General features: G+C 40.7%; 1 protein-coding gene across 1 annotated transcript; it reads left to right on the top strand.

The window, feature by feature from the left end:
• The first annotated feature begins 1467 nt into the window (after window positions 1-1467).
• LOC120009838 (MDIS1-interacting receptor like kinase 2-like) lies at window positions 1468-4480 on the top strand. Its single transcript, XM_038860550.1, has 3 exons — window positions 1468-3748; window positions 3825-4154; window positions 4287-4480. Exons 1-2 carry the CDS (start codon window positions 1486-1488, stop codon window positions 4121-4123), a joined length of 2562 nt encoding a protein of 853 aa, XP_038716478.1. The 5' UTR covers window positions 1468-1485; the 3' UTR covers window positions 4124-4154; window positions 4287-4480.
• The last annotated feature ends 5746 nt before the right edge of the window (window positions 4481-10226 follow it).

Here is a 10226-nt window from a genome sequence, read left to right as displayed (position 1 = left end):
AATAAACCGGTGAGTCCGGTATCGATCCACGAGGAAGCAATGCAAATTTGAAGTGAATGATATGCAAATGACTAGCTAACACTAATAAACACAATGAATATCAAATAAAAGCAAGTAAAAGAAATGGGCCGAATGACTCGGTAGCATGAACGATTTTGTAATCAAAGTAAGCACAAATTGGATTTAAAACAATTAATTAAAAACCTAGTCTCTAGTCCGTCCCGGTGGCTACTCGGTTCTCATACTCAAGGTATCATTGCAAACACACACAACCATACACAATGCATTGTGTGATACTATCAATCATGCATATGCAAAGAGAATTAGGATATAAGACTTCAATTCATACATGTAGGCCATCGGGTCTCTTAATCTACGATGAACACAAAGGGATAAGCACCTAATATTATGGATTAATGTTCCCCCTTGGGGCTCGGCTTGGCTAACACCCTAGTTTCACACTCAAAGATCAATTAACCATAACTCTCCCATGCACATTCCTAAATTAACCCAAAACCCCATCATCAATACACATAATTAATAGCTATGCAATGGAAAACTCAATTAATTAAGGAAATCATGCAATGGATTTAACAATTCTCAATCAAACACATTAGATGCAATCCCTAGACTAGACAATCCAAAGATACAATCAAATATGTCATCTCCATAGATCCAATCACACAACCACGAAATTAAAAGAGCAAAATCAAAACTACAATTCCATGAACATACCTTGAGTAATTGAAACCGAGCACCCACCATTTGGGACTAGAAACTAGAAAGGGAACTTAGCCACTCATCATAATGGGTATAAACATCAATTTTATAGATGAAAATCAATGTTTACAAACAAAGTCACGAAAAACCAAGAAAAACTGAGAGAGAGAAGTAGAGAGAAAACAATGGAGGCAAGAAGTTGGAGAGGAGATGAATTTTTATGAGAGAGTCCCCCAATCTTAGGGTTTTCTCCTCTTTTACAAGTATAATGACCTATTTACCCTTACAAAGCTTTCTCCCATTGGTTACATTTGAGAGATACCCAAAAACCCAGCTCAATTAATCATTCTCGGAATACAGAAATCGGGCGACTGTCCGGAGGTTGAAATCTGTGTGGACAATTAAACCCTCTGGTTCTAACTGTCCAGACGGTTGAAATCTGTTTGGACAGTTTGTGCTGATTTTCATTTTTAGCTGTAGCTTCATGATTCTTTCACCTTTTTGCCCTTTGATTCAATTATCCGAACATCCAATGAAGGTGTCCGGACAATTCTTCATCTCTATGAAGTTTTCTTCAATCCCGAGAGCTTCTAATTTTGTCGGTTTAATCATATTTTCTGTAAAACCAATGAAAGACAATCATAAGAGTAAAACTAACTTATTTAAACACAATTACATTACTTAAGATACTAGAACTCCCTAATTAGATGGTATTAGGATCTCAAAATAGAGGTCCGGTCAGCCATTCCAACTTCTTTGGGTAGCATGAGTAACTTGACTATCTTGAATCTCTTCAATAATTCGCTATCTGGTTCCATCCCACCAGGACTTGGTGAGCTCTCCAAGCTTGTCTTCTTTCAATTGCATAAAAATAAGCTAAACGGTTCCATTCCTCAGAAAATAGGAAATATGAGCTATGTTTCTTATCTAGATCTGAGCAATAATCAACTCAGTGGTAAAATTCCGACATCATTTGATGGTCTAACAAGTATCACTCATCTTTACCTATCTAATAACACTCTATCTGGCAGCATACCTAGAGAGATTGGAAAATTGATGTCTCTTGTTGACTTGGAGTTTAGTGGTAATCAACTTAGTGGTTCACTTCCAGCTTTCCTCGGAAATTTGAGCAGGTTAGAGGTTTTGCAGCTCAAGCAAAATTTATTTTCTGGGTCCATTCCGGAAGAATTGGGAAAACTAAACACCCTTCTTCAATTGGATTTAAGTTTTAATGAGTTAAATGGTTCTCTTCCAACTTCATTGGGGAATATAAGCAACTTGGAAACTTTCAATGTAGGCCAAAATCAATTCTCTGGATCCATTCCTGTAGAAATAGGAAAATTGGCGAACTTGGAAACTTTGGATGTAGCCCAAAATCAACTCTCTGGATCCATTCCTCGGGGAATAGAAAACTTGACGAAGTTGACAAGGCTTTATTTGTTTGAAAACCTGCTCACCGGTCACTTACCTGAAAATGTTTGTAGCGGTAGATTACTCCAGTATTTCAGCATAAGAAATAACCATTTGGTAGGCCCATTACCCAAAGACATGAAAAACTGCACAAGCTTGATTAGACTCCGTCTTAATGACAACCAGCTAGAAGGAAATATAGATGCAGACTTTGGAGTCTATCCAAACTTGACCTTTATTGAAATCAGCCACAATCGATTTTTCGGAGATATCTCAACTAAGTGGGGTCAATGCACACAATTAACTACTCTATGGATTGCCGGGAATAATGTGAATGGTAATATACCTCCAGAGATTGGAAATTGGACTCAGCTATATCGTCTTGACTTTTCTATGAATCATTTGGTTGGAAGGATCCCGAGGGAGTTGGGAAGGTTGACTAATTTGCTGGATTTGAGGTTGAACGGCAATCATTTTTCTGGTGGTATTCCTCATGAGCTCAGATCACTTACCAATCTCAAATTTCTTGACTTATCAGGGAACATATTGAGCTCTATGCCAGATAGCATTGGAGCTTTGTCGAATCTCCATTACTTGAATTTAAGCTGCAACAAATTCAGCCAAAGAATTCCAATTCCATTTAGTGACTTAGTTCACCTTTCTCAACTTGATTTGAGTTCTAACTTGCTTATCGGAGAAATACCAGCACAATTCACCAAGTTGAAAGACCTGGTGACCTTAAATTTCGCCTTCAATAATCTTTCGGGTCCTATTCCAAATAGCAAAGTATTTCAAGGTGCTCCGGCGGAAGCATTCCGAGGAAACAAAAACTTGTGTGGCAATGTGAGTGGATTGCAAGCATGTCAACTGCCACACAAGGAAGATAGACATGGTCCAACAAAGAGCAATAAGATTGTGTTTATAGTTGTGTTTCCTCTCTTAGGAGCACTTGTTATGTCATTTGTAATAATTATTGTGTTTCATAAACTCCAAAGACGAAGGAAGGGCGACGTTGAGAATGACAAGCAATCAGTTACAATATCTATGTTTGATAGGACAGTGAAATTTGAAGACATCATGGAAGCAACCAACAATTTTGATGTCATGTATTGTATTGGGGAAGGGGGTCATGGAACTGTCTATAAAGCCGATCTTCTATCAGGTGATATTGTAGCTATCAAGAGATTCCACTGTTTACTTGATAGTAGCAATTCAGCAGATCAAAAAGAGTTTTTCAACGAGGTCAATGCCTTAACAGAGACAAAGCATCGAAATATTGTGAAACTTCATGGCTTTTGCACACATTCAAGATACACATTCTTAGTTTATGATTATCTTCAGAGAAGTAGCCTGGCCAAAATTCTAAGCAACAACGAGGAAGCGAAAGAATTGGATTGGTGTAGGAGGGTGAATGTCATCAAAGGTGTCTCTCACGCCTTGTCTTACATGCACCATGATTTATCATCGCCAATCATTCATCGAGACATATCGAGCAAAAATATTTTGTTAGACTTGGAATACAAAGCTCGTGTTTCTGACTTTGGCACCGCTAAGCTTCTCAACCAGGATTCATCTAATTGGTCAAAACTAGCTGGAACACATGGATACATTGCACCAGGTAAATTCACATCCTTTTGTTATATAAAAAATTTGATTTTATAAAATCATATTCAACATTTTGTTTTAATCTGCAGAGCTTGCTTATACGATGAAAGTGACTGAAAAATGTGACGTATATAGCTTTGGAATGTTGGCATTGGAAGTTCTCAGAGGAAGTCATCCAGGCGATATCATGCCAAGTGCATCATCTTCATCTTCATATGATACTCTACAAGTTAAACTTAATGATTTGTTAGACGAACGCCTTTCACCTCCATCGCAAAATGTTCTTGATAAATTGAACCGCATCATGGAGGTGGCCATTTCATGCTTAGATGTGAATCCACGATGTAGACCGACCATGCAACTCGTTTCTAAGTTACTATCCGACTGAATATTTGGAAGGTCATCATGGCTTGTGAAAGGTTTGTCTTACACTCTTACTCCTATTTAGTATTTTTCTAAGTCATGTGTTGCTATTAAAGTTGTTGGAAAATGATTAAAACTCAGCTACTTTCTTTACTGTTAATGATTTTTCTTTCTTCTATGATAAAAAGCCATAGGTTGTTGTGGAGTAAATAAATACACTCTGTATGTACGATTCTCCCAGACGAAAGAACCTTATCTAGAAGCAGTTTCATCCGACAGTTAGTTACCGACGGTTACCAGGAGCAGTTACAAGAGAGGTTACCAGAGGCAGTTAACTGACAAATCCCAAGCTTATAAATACATTTCATTTGATATTTGTAAACAATCAACTCTAATAAAAGATCAGACTCCGTGGACCTAGGCAAGTTGTCGAACCACGTAAATTCTGTGTTGTCATTCTCTTGAATCTTTCTACTTTATACATATTTTTTTATCTCGGTGCAAATTTAGCATCGACAATTGACGCCGTCTGTGGGAAATCGTTCATTAATATAAGCCATGTCTCAAGAAGCGGAAATATCACGACAGGAGGAATTGCCTCATCCAGAAGAGGAGAGGGCTCGGCATAATCATGATGAAATAGAAGAGCAAATTCCAAATGAATTGGAATTGGAAAAAGCCTTCCTTAGGGCAGAAAAAGATTTGCAAAAGAGACAAGAGCATGCTCAAACTCTAAGGGAAAGACTCCAAACCATGAGGAGAAAGGGGAAGCGTTTGGCTAGTGAAATCCAGAGTGTTGTCCGAGGCGATAGGGATGCAGATCCAAAAAAGTGTTCGTGAACAAGACAGTGGGAACACTGGGAGGTCTCATCAGAGGAGGGGACCAGTTACGGAAAGGAGAAGGCAAACTCCATCTCCGAGGGGTGCAAGGAACAAATCCCCGCAGCAGTCTAGGAGGATAAGGCACTGAAGCCTTTCCCCAAGAATTCGAATGAAGAAAGATATTGGGGAAGTCTTATGGAGTGCTTAAAAGAAGGCCGAGCAAAGCCTTAGAAAGATGACTTCCACACCCTTTGTGCGGGCTCTGCGATTGGAAGATCCACCAAACAAGTTTTCACCCCCGACGTTTGCAGTCTATGATGGAAAAACAGATCCTGTAGTACATATTTCATCCTACACTCATAAGATGGCTCTTTGGGCAGGTCGAGATGGACTCATGTGCAAAATGTTTCCGTCAAGCCTCGGGACAACAACCATGAAATGGTTCCATCAACTTCCAAGGAATTCAGTTTCCTCTTGGAGGGAATTGGCCCGGGTCTTCGTAGCAAGATTCATAGCAAATAGTCGAGATCCAGCAACATTGGATACGCTGTTTGCTTTACATCTGAGGAGAGGAGAATCACTTAGGGCTTACGCTGCCAGGTATTCAGATACCTATGCGGATATAGAAGATTGTGATGAAAGGACCGCAGTGGCTACCTTTCGCCTCGGGCTTCCTCGTGATTATAAATTGCGAGAGAGTTTGACAATGGCTCCACCTAAGAGTATAGCCGCGCTCCAGGACAGGATTAAGCAATACGTCAAACTTGAAGAAGACAAACAAGGGGATCGGCAGTTTGCTTCTCAAGAAGGAACAAAAAAGGAAAATAAGAAGTTTGAAAAGAAGAACGGGAAAGAAAAAGATTCGAAGAAGGATCCAAAGCCCATTTCTTACGAGAAGGGAAAGAAAAAGATTCGAAGAAGGATCCAAAGCCCATTTCTTACGAGGCGGTAAAAACAATATTTAAGGACCCAATTTTCTGAATTCTGCCTTAGATCGCGGACAAGCCGTATTTTCGACGGCCAAATAAGATGTCAGGGGATCCGTCCACTCGAAACCAGTCCAAATGGTGTTCCTATCATAAAGACAAAGGCCACAGGACAGAAGACTGCAGAGAGTTCAAACGACATTTTGAAGAATTGGTTCAACGGGCATCTTAAGGTATTTATTGACAAAGAGAAAACCGCTGCCGAAAAGAAGGCAGAACCTCAGTCAAAGGAGCGGGGAGAACCTTCACACTACGTGGTTAATTTTATTGATGCAATGGTACCGAATGCACAACTTGGTGATGAGATAAGGCGAACGGAGTATAAGAGGGTCCGACATCAACAGGAGGTAATGCAGATGGATTTTAATCCCCATTTGGGAACAAAGAGACCAAGGGAGGCAAATGCAATCACTTTTACCAAGGAAGATGCAACAGGAGTGATCTTTCAGCATAATGATGCTCTTGTGATCTCCCTGCAAATCGGAGCAGCAACAGTGAAGCGAATGATGGTAGACCAAGGAAGTTCCGCAGAGATCATGTATTATTCACTTTTTCAGAAGTTAGGAAAAACTCATGCAGATTTGATTCCTGTTCCAACACATATGGTGGAACTTAATTCAACCCCATTTTGGCCGCTCGGAAGGATAAGAATGCAAGTCACGATAGGTCCAAGAACAGTAGAGGTGGATTTCCTTGTTATAGATCATGGGCAGGACTTGGCTTCACTTAATGGAGGTTGCTCCCTCATCTTATCATCAGATGCTCAAATATCCCTTCGGGGACAAAGTGGTGGAAATAAGAGGAGACCAAGCTGCCTCAAAAGAGTGTTTTATGGTGAAAGCAAAGCAAGCAGGAAGAATAATGATGATGGAAGAAGAGGCTCCAATCCTAGAGGAAGTTGGAAAGGAGCCAGCAACCAAGTTGATGGAAGAACTAGAAAAGGTTCAAGTTACACCAGAAAGTACTGACAGATACTTTCTAGTTGGGACTAGCTTGCCCATACCAGAGAAGGAATCCTTAATTGGGATGTCAAAGAGAAATGTGGGTGTGTTTGCATGGACTCCCTATGAGATGCCAGGGGTGGATCCGGAATTGACAATCTATAGGTTGAATGTCAAACCAGGTTTTAAACTTGTAATACAGAAGGGGAGAAGGTCAGCCGTTCAACATACGGAGGCCGTGGTTAAGGAGGTAGAAAACTTGCTGGAAGCTAAGGCCATCAGGGAAGTACAATATCCCGAATGGCTCTCAAACACAGTGGTGGTCCGAAAGAAGGATGGAAAATGGAGGGTCTGTGTTGATTTTACTGATTTGAACAAAGCACGGAGCAACGGCCTGAAGAAGCCAACCAGATATGGAAGGTACAAGTAACTCCTTCGCATCTTTGGGAGTTGCAGGTTTATGGTTCTTCAACAAGACGAGGATCCGGAGCAGGAATTGTGCTCATAGCACCCGAAGGGGAAGTGTTGGAGATAGCTATACGATTAGGGTTCCCAGCAATAAATAATGAAGCAGAGTATGAAGCCCTATTTCAAGGAGTGCAGAATGCTCTAAGACCTGGGGCAAAAGAGTTGGTGATTTATTCAGACTCTCAATTGGTAGTCAATCAACTCATTGGACTCTACAATGTCAGGACGGTAACCATGGCAGCTTACATGGAAAAAACTAAGCAGTTGCTCGACCGACTTCATGACTATAAGGTAATACAACTTCCAAGGGAACAGAATGACCACGCAGATGCTTTGGCTACCCTTGCGTCGGTCAACCAACTAGGGGTTAAAAGGGTTATCCAAGTGCAAGTGCTTGAACGACCAAGCATAGATGAGTTGCCATAAGAGATACGATGCGCAGAAGAGCAGGCACCAAGTTGGATGGATCCCATCGTTGCTTACTTAAAGGATGGCATTCTTCCCAAAGATGAGAAAGAAGCCAGAAAATTGGCAGTCAAAGCAGCGCGCTTCTGGTTGTCTCCTGATCAGAAGCTCTATAAAAAGTCTTTCTCAAGTCCATACTTATTATGTGTTCACCCAGGAAGAGTGGAGGACTTTTTCGAGCAATTACCCAAGGCTTTTGGTGGTCGTACATGGAGAAGGATGCTTTGCAGTACGTAAAAAATTGTGAAAAGTGTCAGAAATTCACACCAATCCCCCACCAACCGGCTGGGGATCTTTGTCCTCTTACAAGTCCGTGGCCTTTTGCCCAATGGGGGTTGGATATTGTTGGACCACTTCTGCGAGCTACTAGCAATAGAAGATTCTTAATTACCGCTACTGACTATTTCATGAAATGGATCGAGGCAAAGCCTCTGGCAGCAATTCGAGATATAGAAACAAGGAAGTTCGTTTGGGAAAATATCATAACAAGGTTTGGAACCCCTCGTGCCCTGATCAGTGATAACAGAACTTAGTTTTCAAGTGCCATGTTTAAAGAATTTTGTGGCGGATATGGGATAAAGAATCTCTATTCCACCCCCGCCTACCCACAATGCAATGGTCAAGCAGAGGTGTCCAACAAGATCATCTTAGACGGAATTAAGAAAAGATTGGAGTCTTCCAAAGGAAGGTGGGTAGAAGAACTCCCGTCAGTGTTATGGGCATACCGAACAACTCCTTGCAGGTCTATGGGAGAATCCCCATTTGTGCTTGCAGATGGAGCGGAGGCAGTCATCCCCTTAGAAATAGGGCTTTCAACTCTCCGAACGAAAATGTTTGAGGAAGGCAACAATGATCTGGCAATGGAAAGAAATTTGGATTTGCTGCAAGAAAGAAGGGATCAGGCCATGGTGCGGCTGGCTGCTTATCAACAAGTGTTGTCTTGATCCTATAATAAAAATGTTAAGGCAAGAAGCTTTGAAATTGGGGACTTCGTTTTACGAAAAGTCTTATCTCAGATTAAGGATGCAAATGATGGAAAGTTAGGTCCGAACTGGGAAGGACCTTTCCAAGTCATAGCACGGGTTGGCCAAGGAGCCTATAAGCTAGTTAGGCAAGATGGTAGAAGTGTTCACGGAACTGGAAATATCTCCAACCTAAGGAGATTTTACATGTAAAGCCGATTATGGCTTATTTAAGCCTTCGGCAACGTATCATCAATAAAAGAATAAGTTTCCTCTTCATCCTCTTCATCTAATTTTGCATTTAGTTACTTCTTGCTACTTTTTTAACTAAATTTAGGGAAGTTTTAAGATTCAGCCTTGTAATCTGATTCTTACTCAGGCTTCAATTTATTAAGAACATTGATTTTTGATTCCAAGACAAGTTGGGAATCTTAGTCAAAAAATCAATCAAAGTGGTTTTCACTAAGAGGCGGTTGGAAAGGAGGCTAGACGTTATTTGCGGTTGGAAAAGAGGCTAGAGGTTACTTGCGATTGGAAAGAGGACCAGAAGTTACTTCAAAACTGTCGTTCAACCGTCTCAGAAGTTACTCCACACGTTATTCATCACAACTCAACCGTCTTATCACTTCCACCTATAAATGGAAATGAGAAAGGTACATAGAGACGGAGAAAAAGAAAGAAACAACAATTGTTATAACAATGAGTTCTTCTTCACGTTCCGCCAATGTCCCACCAAAGAAGAGGTCTATGATAGAGAACGAGGAGGATGACGATTTGGTCAATCTTAAACATCCAACAGACGCCTCCCTCCAGAAGAAGGCTAAGTTGGAATATCAAGAGGATGAGGACATGATTATCCTTGAGCAACAAGTAAACAATCCACCGACGTAGGTGATTGAAATTGAAGACGATGAGGATGACGAAGAACTGAAGGTTCTCGATTCATTTCTAACCAGGAATGCGGAAGACCAAGTTGAGGATCTTAAGGAACAGTTATAGTATTTGAAGAGGGAGTTCCAGACTGCTGACAATTGCAACAAGGAGCTCCTAGGCACTCTACAAACTGTTCAGCACTCGCTCATCCAGATATGTGACATGGCCTGGGTAGCGGCAATGGCTCAACACCCACAAAGGCTCCGGATGTCTCTTCTGGACCTCTCAGCCCGTGTTAAATCTATTTTAGATAGGGCGATGGTAGTTCTAGCAAGTTGGTCCATTTAAATATTGTAATCTTTTCCCTTTTATGCAATAAATAAGGTACTTTCTGAATAAATACATGCGGAAAAAAAGCTATAACAAAGCCAAAGAGGCTTTATTCCAAGAAAAAGACAAATGAGTCTTAGCCAAAGAGGTTTTATTCCAAGAAAAAGACAAATGAGTCTTAGCCAAAGAGGCATTATTCCAAAAACAAATTAGCTAAAGAGGCTTTATTCAGAGAAAAAGACTAAGAAAAGTCTAAGCCAAGAGGCTTTATTCAAAGAAAC

The sequence above is a fragment of the Tripterygium wilfordii genome, chromosome 11, assembly GCF_013401445.1.
Source record: "Tripterygium wilfordii isolate XIE 37 chromosome 11, ASM1340144v1, whole genome shotgun sequence".
Lineage (NCBI taxonomy): Eukaryota > Viridiplantae > Streptophyta > Magnoliopsida > Celastrales > Celastraceae > Tripterygium > Tripterygium wilfordii.
The sequence above is the reverse complement of the archived record's forward strand: the minus strand, read 5'-3'. Positions and strand labels throughout refer to the sequence as shown.